General features: G+C 45.2%; 1 protein-coding gene across 1 annotated transcript; it reads left to right on the top strand.

The window, feature by feature from the left end:
• Window positions 1–3,564: 3,564 nt before the first annotated feature.
• On the top strand, window positions 3,565–5,358 carry LOC123430288. Its single transcript, XM_045114160.1, has 2 exons — window positions 3,565–3,935; window positions 5,019–5,358. The coding sequence occupies exons 1-2, from the start codon at window positions 3,731–3,733 to the stop codon at window positions 5,090–5,092; spliced, it is 279 nt and encodes a 92-aa protein (XP_044970095.1). The 5' UTR covers window positions 3,565–3,730; the 3' UTR covers window positions 5,093–5,358.
• Window positions 5,359–14,258: the final 8,900 nt, after the last annotated feature.

The raw sequence follows: 14,258 nt of genomic DNA on the forward strand, positions 1-14,258 counted from the left end.
GATAGCAACAGTAGCAACAGTAATAGTAGCAACAGTAATAGTAGCAGCAGTGACAATAGTAGTGACAGAGTAACAGTAGCAGCAGTGACAATAGTAGCATCAAAGTAACAGTAGTAGCAGTTACAGCAGTAGCAGCAAAGTAACAGTAGCAAGGGCCAGTAGGAAAAACTCGTAGGCATTGGATCGGTGATGGATAATTATGACGGGTGATATTCATCATACAACAGTTATAACATGGAGAGATATGTAACTAGCTCCAGTTCGTCAATGTAATGTAGGCATGTATTCCGTATGTAGTCATACGTGCTTAGGGAAAAGAACTTGCATGACATCTATTGTCCATCCCTCCCGTGATAGCGGGGTCCTAATGGAAACTACGAGATGTTAAGGTTCTCCTTTTAATAGAGAATGGGAACAAAGAATTAGCACTCAGTGAATACATGAACTCCTCATACTATGGTCATCTCCGGGAGTGGTTCTGGCTATTGTCACTCCGGGGTTGCCGGGTCATAACACATAGTAGGTGACTACAACTTGCAAGATAGGATCAAGAACACACATATATTGACGAGAACATAATAGGTTCAGATCTGAAATCATGACACTCGGGCCCTAGTGACAAGCATTAAGCATGGAAAAGTAGTAGCAACATCGATCTCAGAACATAGTGGATACTAGGGATCAATCCCTATCAAAACTAACTCGATTACATGATAGATCTCATCCAACCCATCACCGTCCAGCAAGCCTACGATGAGATTACTCACAAACGGTGAAGAGCATCATGGAATTGGCGTTGAAGAAAGGTTGGTGATGTCGATGGCGACGATCTCCCCTGTCCGGAGCCCAGAACGGACTCCAGATCTGCCCTCCAGAGGAAGAACAGGTGGTGGCGGCGCCTCCGTATCGTAAAACGCGATGAACTCTCCTCCTTGATTTTTTCCAAACGAAAGGGACTAAATAGAGCTGGAGTTGGAGGCGGTGGAGCTTTGAGGGCCCCACAAGCCTGCTAGGCACGGCCAGGGGGGCCCGCGCCTGGTGGGCTTGTGGGCTCCTGGCTCCACTCCTCCGGTTGATTCTTGCGCCAGTATTTTTTATATATTCCACAAAAAATCCTCGTAAATTTCCAGGTCATTTCGAGAACTTTTATTTCTACGCAAAAACAACACCATGGCAATTCTGTTGAAAACAGCGTTAGTCCGGGTTAGTTCCATTCAAGTCATGCAAATTAGAGTCCAAAACAAGGGCAAAAGAGTTTGGAAAAATAGATACGATGGAGACGTATCAGGAATAGAGGGGAATTTTGTGACCCTTGGAGAAGGGGTCCGAAACCAACCCTAACTTGGTTTCCTCACACATACGGACTCTAAAACAGATTCTAATGTGATATTTCGAAATTACAAGGCCCTGACCTGAAAATAAGGTGACACATCACCTATAATAACCTATGGACGAAATTTATGAAGTGACATATTGTATATTTTGTTCAAGCCTTCATGCTTACATTATGGTGGCTTCAAAGTGCGAAAATCATCACTGAAAACTCCATTGTTCTTTCCCCCGCGCGCACTTTCTTCTCCATGCTTGATCCCTCTCCAATGATCATCCTTCTTGTCCATGCTAGGTCCTTCATTCAAAAGTAAAACAAAAGTATCTAATTTAGGCAGCATCAAATTTTTATGAACATTAGAAGGATTTTCAAGAAAAGAAAGTACCTCATAATTCAATTGACGTGCGCGAGCCCTAATAATTAGTCTAGTATGTATAGCAACAAGGGCTATGGATGTAACAATGGTATTGATGTCCTCATCACACCGCCGTTGTGACCCCCACACGCACTCGCCTTGGTGCCATCATAGCATCCCGCCTTGCCGTCGAAATCAACAACCGCAGCACCAGTGCGCCACCCCCCAAACCTATCCCACATCTGCCAACACGCCGTCCATCTTGTCGCCCTCCGTGCAGCCCGCCGACGATATGAGCGGGACATGGTCTCACTCTCATCTCGCCGCTTTCATCTCAGAAAATGGAAATTAGGGAGGGGGAGACAACAAATGCGAAGGGCCAAGTTTGGTGTAGATGCGTCAGCATGTTCACGCCGATGAAGCCCACAACAAACGAAAAAGGTGACATGGCTACTTCATGTGCTTCAACATCCGTGCTTTTCATCGAGTAGTTGCTGACTACTCCACGGGGGATATTTTTAGAGAAACGATAATGCCCACAAGATGTGGACGTTTTGCAACTCGCCCGCACGCAATGATCAATATCCATTCATGTTTGCACAAATCTTGACAAGTTTTCGCCAGTTTTCTATGCCACGTAGGAAGGGGCTGGTGTGTGGGCGTTTAGTAGTTCACCGACACGCCTGTTTTACGCACGCAGAGGGGCTGATGTGGGCGTTTATCAGTTCGCTCACACGCATGTTTCATGCACGCAGAGGGGCTGGTGTGTGGGCATTTTATAGTTCGTCCACCCGCATGTTTCACGCCCACACGCCCGCGTGATCGCCACCTGTCTCCTCTCCCACACCCCAAACTGTTAGTTGCCATGTTTTTTTGCAGCAATACATGGCAGCTGCTTAGTGTGCTTGTAAGCATATGGCAACTCTCTCTCTCTCTTACCAAATATGTTATTTTGCCATGTATTTTTGTGGTGTTTTCGTGGCAACTGCCTAGTGTGCTTAGAAGCATACGACAACTTCAAGATATTATTTTTTCTTTGTCTTTTCACTGTTACATGGCAACTGTCTAGTGTTAGTAGGTGGCAACTCCTAAAGTTTTTTAAATCATGGCAACTATAGTAGACCAAGTCATGCATGGCAACAACTGCAGTTTGTCGGTAAATGACAACTCCACTTGACCTGAGATGTCAACTGTAGTTGTTCAGACATGGCAACTGCAGTTGAGCAACCATGGCAACTGTAGTTGTCCAAACATGACAACTGTAGTTGTTCAGACATGGCAACTGCAGTTAAACAAACATGGAAGAGGGTCTGGACATGTTTGGGGGTGAGGGTGTGTGGTAAGTGTCACGCGGGCGTGCGGGGCCATAAGGTAGGAGACGGACGTGCGGAAGTGTGGATGTTACCTGTTTTGCTCACACGTAGGAGTATGGACGGGACAACGAGGCAGGAGACGGGACGTGTAGACATTACCTGTTTTGCCCACACGTAGACGTGTAGGCTAGTTCTTTTAGATACCATACGAAACGTGTGGCAAAATCCTTTAGCATATGGGCAATATGAGGACACTATTTTTATACGATGCCAACGGTTTAATAACTATCCTTGTGGATTCAAAATTATTCAATTTATGATTTTACCTATTCTCTGGATATATGAAGAGAGGTCTATAATCTAATAAGGTTACAATAAAATATTTACTTATAGGGCAACCTATTCGCTGAGGACCTCCCTGCGAGAGAACGGTCGCCAGATATAATAAAGAGCCCCCTGACAGGAGGACTATCCCAACAGGCAACACCTATCCAAACAGCACGACCGTCTCCAAAAGTCCTACACGACCGTTTGGCCCAGTCCAGAGCTCCAGATGTCCACCACGCGTCGTCGCGGAGGCTCACGGAAACCTCGAGAGCGGCCACGTTGAACCCCGCCTTCCTCCACCTACTCTACTCTCACACCGCTTCGCTCCACCGATCCAAACCCACTCACTCCGCAAAACCTCTGAACGAAGCCCCCCAAACCCGACAACTAGAGCGAGCGATATCCATGGAGAAGAAGGAATTGCTCGGCGTCCGGACGAAGCAGGCGGCAGGGAAGCGGCGGCGCAAGGTGGCAGCTGGCCGGGGACTCGCCAAGGCGGTTGCCGACTACCTCGTGTCCGACTCCTATATGTACGCGCCGCTGGTTTCTGAACCTCAGGAGCCGCCGCCGCCGCCGCCTGCGGCAGCGCCTGCGACAAGTACTCCTCCTGGTTAGTCACTGATTCCTCATTCCTAGTCCTTCTCGCGGGTGATGCTTGTTTATGGCCTGTGCTTGTTTCCTTTCTCAGATAAATGCCACTGTGCCCTGATTTACTTGGGAAATCCAAGAGTGCGTACATGTTAGCGCATAATTCCACTGCTGACCTGGTGAAATTTCAGTGTGTTGCATACCTCATCCCACAGTGAACTGCTTGAGCAACTGAACACTAGGTAGTAGGGCAGTGTTGTACTCCCTCCGATCCTAAATATAAGTCTTTTAAGAGATTTCACTAGGGGTCTACATACGGAGCAAAATGAGTGAATCTATACTCTTAAATATGTCTATATACATCCGTATGTAGTCCACTAGTGAAACCTCTAAAAGACTTATATTTAGGAACGGAGGGAGTAGTTGTATACTTGTATTATATCTATGCAGTAGCAGTACATGCTGGTGCCTAGTATGTGTAATCTGTGGGGAGGACGAATCTTTTGATGGGAGTGATTGGTTTTGGTTTTACAGTTCAGTTCTAATTCTACTCTGCTACTCCCTCTGTCTCATAATGTAAGACGTTTCAAGTGTAGTGTCAAAAAACGTCTTACATATAACGGAGGGAGTACTTGACCAAAACAGCAGACAGTAGATAAAAACTAAAAACTGGAATTTAGGAGAGAAAGATATCAGATGCCGATACCTAACAGTATAGCCCACAATAAGATATCATAATTGTGTTAATTGTGCTGCCGGTAGTCAATCTTCTGTTTGTTTGTTTTTTTGCGAATTAATCTTCTGCTAATCAGTATAGCAGAAGGATGGGGTTTGCATTCAACTGTTTATTATACAGAGATGGTTGAAGGAACATGGGCTTACAAAGAAAATTAATCAAGTTCCCTACCCAAAATAAAGTAAAGTAATCAAGTTAGAAGTTGTTACTAATCTTCATGATTTCATTCTTCCATTGAGTCGAACATCTAGCTTGCTTTCCGATTGGCTGCTTAATTTATTTCAACGAAACTACTTGTTTGGTCGACTGCTTAATTTCGATCCAATTTAGTCAAGTATAAGGTTTAGCTCATGGTATATTCTCGTGCAGTTTCTGCAGAGAAAGGAGTAGCCCTGGTGCAAAAATACAGAGGCTCTTGGCGTGGTACATTTGCTGCCTGCTAGAAGCAATTGTGGTGATGTAGCTGCGTAGCCTTTTAGCATAAGCTTAAAGCTTACCCGAAGTTGTTTTATTTACCTTTGACTATGCACATATGCTTTCTCTAACAATTACCTTTGTTCCGGAGCCACTGTCTCCGAGAAAGGCTAACAAGTTAATCCAGGGGCATATGTAACTATCTCTACCTTATCTTGTATCTTCAAGACCGCAACCAGACTCTCGGTGTATCTTGTATGATGTGCTCGTTCAGTTACTTTGCTGCCTTTTCTTTGGATGTAGCTTGATTCATTTCATTTCTGTTTTTTTATTTGTCTATCTTGCCTAAGAAATGAATAATCTAACTGCATTCTGGACCGTAGTATATAGATCTGTCGAACTAAAGTCGGTGCCTGTCACGATTCGTAGTATATATCTGTTGAACTAAGTCAGTACCGGTCACGATGCCCAAAGCACCAATCATTAGTTAGGGTTTATTGGGTTGTTTGGTTGGTCATATGAGCATCTACAACCGGACCCACCACTTCCCTCCAGGCCAAAACTCGGACCCGTCAAACCGTCCAAATGTCTATTGTCCAGCACCCTTCATATGTCAAACCGTCCAAATGTCTATTGTCCTTTCCAAAAAAAGAGAAGGTCTATTGTCGGCACCCTTCATATGCAATTCGTATGTATCTCTATCCGGCTGTGTTTTGTTTAGCTCTTTTACCAACTTCTGCTTTAAAAAGCTAAAAGCTAACCAAAGGAGCTTTTAAGAATCTCTAGTTTCTAGTGTAAATTTGCTGGTGGTACCTCAATTTTTTAGCTTTCAGCTTTTTCACAACAGTTTTTCCATAACAGTTTTTTTTTAAAATCTGGAGCTCAACCAATACAGCCTAAGACCACTCCGGTGACCCTGTGAGGCTCCAAGGTCCGATGGGGCTCTTGGAGCCCAGGCCTGCAGTCCATCACCTTCGTCCTTCCCTTCTCTCGAAAGCCCCACATGATTACCTTCCTCCTTCATTCCTTCCAATTGGCTACGGATGCTCGTATTGGAACCGTCTAGCTGACGCTCACGGTCACGGCTCCTTGGCCGAGTATATAGCAAAAACTATTACATTACATGCGTTGATCATAAAAAACTATCATCTTTTATTGTTCAAAAAAGTACAACAAAAATGGCGGGTTGTCCCAAAAAACACTAGTTGCTGAAGCATTAACTTTTAACCGTGATTATGATAACGATAGCCTACTTGTCAGGTGTGATGTGGCATAAAAGTAAACACTGTTAACTCTGACCGTTACATTAATTGTTATGACAATTGAGGCCCACATGTTAGTCCCTTACAAAAAAATAAAAAGCAATTAGGTCTAAACTTTTTTTATAAGCAATCAGGTCCTGCGTGCACCACCTGTGTCGGTCATGGTTGTGTGCGTGTGTTGAAAATATGCCCTAGATGCAATAATAAATTGGTTATTATTATATTTCATTGTTCATGATAATTTTTTATTGTTCATGCTATAATTGTATTAACCGAAAACCATAATACATGTATGAATATATAGACCACAACGTGTTCCTAGTGAGCCTCTAGTTGACTAGTTCGTTGATCAATAGATGATTATGATTTCCTTATCATGGACATTGGATGTTATCAGGATGTCATTGATAACAGGATCACATCATTGGGGAATAGACCCAAACCTAAGTATAACACTAGATCGTGTTGTTCGTCTGCTAAAGCTTTTTTAATGTCAAGTATCATTTTCTTAGACCATGAGATTGTGCAACTTTCGGATACGTAGGAGTGTTTTGGGTGTATCAAACGTCACAACGTACCTGGATGATTATAAGAGTGCACTACATATATCTCTGAAAGTGTCTGTTGGATTGTACGAATCGAAACTGGGATTTGACATTCCGTGTGACGGAGAGGTATTTCTGGACCCACTTGGTAATACATCATCATACTGAGCTCAATGTGACTAAGGAGTTAGCCAGGGGATGATGAAAGGATCGATATGGTTGACTAGAGGGGGGGTGAATAGGCAACGACCACTTTTTAATTAATCTTAGCAAGTTAGGGTTAGCAACATAAAGGTTCTCTAAAATCTCAACAAGGAGGTGAACCTATATGATGCTACCAACAAGAATAACTAAGACAAGTAAGAGATAGACAACAACAAAAGCATACACAATGTAAAGGTTAGAGATAACCGTAAGTGGAACCAATGAAGATGAGGATGTGTTACCAAAGTTTCTTCCCTTTGACAGGAAGTATGTCTCCGTTTGAGCGGTGTGGATGCACAATGCTCCCCAATAAGCCCCTAGGGCCACCGTATTCTCCTCACGCCCTCACACAATGCAAGGTACCGTGATTTCACTATAGGTGCCCTTGAAGGCGCCGACCAAACCTTTACAAACAAGGTTGGGGCAAACTCCACACAAAGCTTGGAGGCTCCCAACAAGACCACGGAGCTTCACCACAATGGAATGTGGCTCCGAGGTGACCTCAACCGTCTAAGATGCTCAAACACCCAAGAGTAACAAGATCCGCAAGGGATTAGTGGGGGGAATCAATTTTTTCTTGGTGAAAGTGTAGATCTAGGCCTTCTCAACCAATCCCTAGAAAATCAACAAGTTTCATTGGCCAGGGAGAGAGATCGGGCACTTTTGAGCTTAGGGAGCAACAATGGAGCTTGGGAGGGTCAAAGGTAGGGTTCTAGAGTAAGAAGAACCCTTTATATAGTGGGGAAAAAATCCAACCGTTTTCCCACTCACAGCCCGAGCCCAGCGGTACTACCGCTAGCTGCAGCGGTACTACCGCTAGCACTCCAGCGGTACTACCGCTGGCTGCAGCGGTACTACCGCTAGCACTCCAGCGGCACTACCGCTGGCTGCAGCGGTACTACCGCTGAGCCCATGGCAGTGCAGAAACACTATCGGGCCAATCACCGCCAAGAAAGTCTTCGCAAAAAGTCTGACAAAGTACACCCGCTAGGAAGGCAGTACTAAGTTCCTGGAGCGGTACTACCGCTAACCAAGGGCGGTACTACCGCCAGCACAGCGGTACTACCACCAGCTCTAGCGGTACTGCTAGGGCTAGCGGTACTACCGCCAGCTCTAGCGGTACTACCGATAGGAGACCTTTTTGCAAGAAGAGATAAAACAGAGACGGGAAGAGCTCCAAAGTTGCAGGGAAAGGGGAAGGAGATAAAGTGTGTGCGTGCAAAGTTGATTCCACCCAAACCTTTCCACTACGGATCCCCTCTTAATAGTACGACGTTCCTATGACTCAAAGAAAGAGGATCGTAGAGGACACCGTGCTTCTGTTCCACGGAGGGTGCCGAATCGTCTTGTGTCGTTGACATGTGTTATCTGAAAGCTTAATGCACACGATTAGTCCTTTATGGTACTGTCATCAATCACAAAAATTACTTAGGCATAAATATACCCTAACAATCTCCCCCTTTTTGGTGGATTGATGACAATACCGGATTTGCACAGTAGATAGCATGTGAACATAAAGATAAATAATAGAGATAATTGAAGAGCATATGACTCACAACATATGATAAAAATAAGTCTCACAATAAGACCAAGTCTCACATCACACAAAGCAAAGATAGCAAACACGATTAAACCAAGTTCAGAGCAAACACGATAAAGATAAGCAAAGCTAAAGCAAAATGCAAATCCAGCTCCTAGACTCTCTCCCCCTTTGGCACAAGACACCAAAAAGGGGCACACCTAACGACACAGGTGATCACTCCGCATCCTCATCATCCCCAGACGCGTCTGTGGCATCCGGATCCTGCTCGTCCTGCTCCTCCTCAAGGTCCTCCTCAGAAGCCTCCTCCTGTGCATCAGACCCAGACTCTAGAGTGATATGGTCCTCTGAGCCGCTTGAGATAGCTACATCAAGGGTCCTTAAGACACGCTTGTGCCTTTGACGGTTCTTCTTCTGGGCCACATGAGACTGATATTGTCCCTTGGCCTGCATACAGAAGAGAGACTTCATTTGATCCTTCAGTTTCACTGCCCAAGATGGCACAGCAGAAGAGCGGGTCTGTGAAGCAGGTCCTCCTCCAGGAGCAGTCTCTGTGTCCGTGTCCATGTGCTGAGAGAAGTTGATGGTTTGGCCCATTTGTCTTTGATACGGAGCTTGATAGGATAATGCACAAAATAGTCAGCCTGAATAGGGAAGGGATCTACCAGATAGACCTCGTGCCACCTCTTCTGAATATAGGCAAACAAGTAGGGCCCGTAGATGGGAACCTTGCGGTTCATGATGCAGTTCCAGAGCTCATTGAACATCACGTGGGCAATATCGAGAGGCGCAGTATCCTTAGTCCTAGCCTCCTCACATAGCAGAAGCATCTCAGCTAGATGACCATGCACCTCGTCAAAGTTGCCAATACGAGGGAAGAGAGAGTTGCGGAAGATCCGATGCATGATATCCAGATGCTTGGGGAGCACACCTTTCTTCACATAAAGTTGTTGCAGCATGTTCTTAGGGGTGGCAGTAGATGAAGAAGGAGCATGAGGACGCATCCCAAGAGCATTTTCGTCCCCCTGAAAGTCGACTTTGAGAAACTGCATGAACTCTGATCAGGAACCTGTCATCTTCTGAGTACCGGTCATCCAAGTCATGGTGCGCACGTCATCAGGTGCAAAGTGAACAGTGACATAGAACTGGGTCACAACATCTGGATCAAAGTCTTGTCTGAAGGTGATGATCTCTGTAAGGCCAAGCTTTTCCATCAATGAGAGAGCCTCACCAAAGTAGTCCGGATTCCGCCGAAGGTGAGCAAGGTCAATCCACTGCACTGGGACAAATATCTTCTTGAAGGGCTTGATGATGTCGCGATAGATCATGCAGTGATCCCGTGACCAAACATACTCGATGTTCCTGATCCGAGCCTTGTCTTCAAGATAGTGATTGCGGGTGCGGAATACCAGAAAATCCTTAGGGGGCATAGTGCGAACGTTGATCCCTTTGTTCTTGGTAGCAGTCTTCTTGAAGGACCTCTTCTTGGGAGTCAGACCGGAAGTGGCGGACCGTCTGGAGCCTCTGAAGTGCGATACTGCTTCGGTTGGGTGTTACGTGCGGGATTCGAGCTCCGAGCACCACCTGTGACACACAAGACACACACACACACCAAAAAGAGCGATAGGAGGAGTCAAGGCAATGGTCAAAAGAATCATAAGAAGAAACACACATTGCCAAAACACAAATAAAAAGAAACGAATATAAGAAGAATATCCTCCTGGCGGTAGTACCGCCGGGGTCTAGGCGGTACTACCGCTATCCCTGGCGGTACTACCGCTGGGGTCCTGGCGGTAGTACCGCTAGGGAGGTGACTTTCAGATCTGAATATGAATAAACTCACAAAAACTTCTAGATATGATTCAAGAGATCCACGGCTAGTACATAAACTCACTACAGGAAACACCACAGCCCTAACACATGGGGACCTCAAGAACATCTAGAAGGAGACACGCCTAGTCAAAGGGATTCAAGTTTTAGATCTAATCCAAGAGAATTATGATAAGAACTACTCAATCTAAAACATGGAGAACTAGGGCATGTCAAAATAAGTGCAATGAATCATAAACCCTATACTCCCCTAATATATCTCCTTCGTTCCATCCAAAAACGAAGCACAAATCATGGCCATGGATCCAAATCACCAAGATCCTATCTCTAGAACAAGAAAATACCAATCAAGAGAACAAGGAGAGGAGCTTTACCGGCGTCCATGGCACTTGACGGAGGAAGAAGGAGAGGACCAAACCCTCCAACTCAAGGGAGAGAAGGGGCTCCGCAGAGAGAGATCCAAACGGGGGGAGTTCGGAGTAGAGGAAGGGAGAGCCACGAGGAAGAAGACACAAGGAAAAAACGGGCTCCCCCTCCTTTTTATAGCCCAAGGGGTACGGGCCCAGCGGTAGTACCGCTGGGTCCTAGCGGTAGTACCGTTGTCCTTGGCGGTAGTACCGTCGGGGTCCTAGCGGTAGTCCCGCTCCCCCTGGCGGTAGTACCGCTCCCTCTTGAGATAGCCCTAAAAATCCCTAGTCAAGTCATGATAGGCTGGGGTCCTGGCGGTAGTACCGCTCAAAATGACACAACAAGACATAGGATTTTGTGGAAATGACGAGGGAAACGACTAGTCAGTGTAATAAACAAGATAACACCAACAAGGTATACTAACTAGTCATTTTGTATCCTTTCTTCCATATGAGAGAAAGGTGGGGGCGGTGGCCGAGGCCACCTATGTTTGAGGCAAAGGTATGACACCGCGAAGAATTATCCTTGGGTTCATGACCAACGCTAGTCTTTGAAGCACAAGTGCCATTTAGTAATGGCCAACGTGAAAGACTTGATCGATTTATGCATAATGGGGGAGGGAAAGTTCATTGAGAGAACAACACTCCCCCTATGTCCATGCCTACACCTAGAACAAGATGTAATGCATAGTGAGGTGCAAAGTGCCTAGTTTCAATCCACATTACTTGAATCAATGATATTTAGCTCATGCCTTAACTCCCGGAACCTTGCTTCATCTAGGGGCTTAGTGAAAATGTCTGCAAGTTGCTCTTCAGTGTTGATGAAGTGAACCTCAATATCACCTTGCTTGATATGTTCACGAATGAAGTGATGGCGAATATCAATATGCTTGGTCTTGCTATGTTGCACCGGATTGAGGGAAATCTTGATAGCACTTTGATTGTCACATAGAAGAGGCACTTTGTCACAAGTGACACCGTAATCCTTTAAAGTTTGCCTCATCCATAGCAATTGTGCACAACAACTTGCAGCTGCCACATACTCAGCTTCGGTGGATGATAGTGAGACACAATTCTGCTTCTTTGAAGACCAACTTACCAGTGAACGACCAAGAAATTGGCATCCTCCAGAAGTTGACTTCCTCTCCACACAATCTCCTGCCCAATCTGAGTCAGAATACCCACTAGGTTGAAGTTTGCTCCTTTGGGATACCATAGACCAAAGTTTGGGATATGAGCCAAATATCGAAAGATTCGCTTAACAGCCATAAAATGACTTTCTTTTGGTGCGGATTGAAACCGTGCACAAATTCCTACACTCAACATAATATCCGGTCTAGATGCACAAAGGTAAAGGAGGGATCCAATCATGGAGCGATATACCTTTTGATCCACTCCTTTACCATTGGGATCACTGTCAAGCTTGCATCTTGTTGGAATGGGGAACTTGACCGGCTTGACATCCTCTATCTCGAACCTATTGAGCATGTCTTGAGTGTACTTGGCTTGTTTGATGAAGGTCCCTTCTAAGCCTTGTTTAATCTCGAATCCGAGGAAGAACTTCAACTCACCCATCATAGGCATCTCAAATTTCTCAGTCATTAGTGCAGCAAATTCTTCATTGAAAGGAACTTAGGAGAACCAAACATGATATCATCAACATATAGTCGGCATATGAACAAATCCCCTTTAACCCTCTTAGTAAAAAGAGTGGGATCTATCTTCCCAATTTCAAACCCACGATCTTGTAACAACTCAGTAAGGTACTCGTACCACGCACGTGGGGCTTGTTTAAGGCCATAGAGTGCCTTATTAAGTTTGTACACATGATTGGGGAGCTTGGGATGTTCGAATCCCGGGGGTTGTTTGACATAGACCAACTCATTTAAAGGACCATTGAGAAAAGCACTTTTCACATCCATTTGTTGTAATCTGAAATTATGATGTGAAGCAAATGCAAGCAGCATGCGAATAGATTCTAGACGAGCAACAGGGGCAAAGTTTTCACCGTAGTCGATACCCTCGACTTGGGAGTAGCCTTGAGCCACCAATCTTGCCTTGTTTCGAATCACAATCCCATTGGCATCTTGCTTGTTTTGGAAAATCCATTTGGTCACGATGACATTATGTTCCTCCTTTGGTCTTGGCACTAAATCCCAGACTTGATTACGCTCGAAGTTGTTGAGTTCTTCATGCATGGCCAAAAGCCAATCCTCATCATCGAGCGCTTCCTGTACGTGTTGAGGTTCACAATACGAAACAAATGCGTGATGCTCACAATAATTCCAAATTTGTTGATGAGTGGATACTCCCCTTTTCAAACTGCCAAGCTCATTCTTCATAAGATGTGACTTGACTCTTAGCTTGTTCGCAATCTTGGCTGCGCGACGCTCCAAGAGTTCTGCATTGGATAACTGGGGAGCATCGACTTGATTACTTTGCTTGCCCTTGCGTTTTGAACCTCCCTTGGCACCAGTAGCCCTTTTTGGCGCAGTAGAAGGGAATTGAGAGACAGTATCCTGATCAACTTGGTTTTCGACTTGAGCAGGTTCAATGGTTTGTCCTTGTTCTTGTGGTTGCTCTTGATCTTGATCCTATGCTTCTATTTGGTCTGGATCTTGTAGTTGCACTTGATCTTGATCTTGAGCAGCTTCGGAACCTTGGGTAAGCGCTTGTACATCATGGGACACATCACCATCTTTGGGCAATTGATCTTGTCCTTGAGCTTGTTCAACTAGTTGAGGGTCTTCTCTTTGTTCATCGGAAGCGTGTGGGGCTTGTGAGGATGATGGATCCACTTGAATAGAGCATTGTCCTTCTCCTTCGGCCACAAGGGGTTCCTCAATGGGGAGTATTTGACCAATCCCCATTCTTCTTATGGCTTGGGGAGGAATTTCATCACCTATATCACAAAGACCACTTTGCTCCACTTGGGAGCCATTATTTTCATCAAACTCCACATTACACGTCTCCTCAATGAGCCCGGTGGACTTGTTGAGGACACAGTAAGCATGAGAGTTTGTAGCATAACCAACAAAGATGCCCTCTTGTGCTCTAGAATCAGATTTAGCTAAACGTGCACCTTTCTTGAGAATGAAACACTTACAACCGAATACCCGGAAGTACTTGAGATTGGGTTTGTTTCCGGTGAGAATCTCATATGGGGTCTTGTTCAAGCCTTTGCGAATATAGAGTCAATTGGACGCATGACATGCTGTGTTGATGGCTTCAGCCCAAAAGTTATATGGAGATTTGAATTCTGCCATCATTGTTCTTGCAGCATCCATCAATGTCCGGTTCTTCCTTTCTGCCACACCATTTTGTTGAGGGGTATATGGTGCTGAATATTGATGTTTTATTCCCTCATCACCTAGAAACTCATCCAAGGTGTAGTTCTTGAACTCGGT

The sequence above is a fragment of the Hordeum vulgare genome, chromosome 2H (assembly GCF_904849725.1).
Source record: "Hordeum vulgare subsp. vulgare chromosome 2H, MorexV3_pseudomolecules_assembly, whole genome shotgun sequence".
In the NCBI taxonomy this organism is placed as follows: domain Eukaryota; kingdom Viridiplantae; phylum Streptophyta; class Magnoliopsida; order Poales; family Poaceae; genus Hordeum; species Hordeum vulgare.

Coding starts and splice junctions, on each gene's coding strand:
- LOC123430288 (XM_045114160.1), top strand. CDS start 3,731: ATGGAGAAGAAGGAATTGCTCGGCGTCCGGACGAAGCAGGCGGCAGGG. Junction 3,936..5,018: donor TGCGACAAGTACTCCTCCTG/GTTAGTCACTGA, acceptor ATTCTCGTGCAG/TTTCTGCAGAGAAAGGAGTA.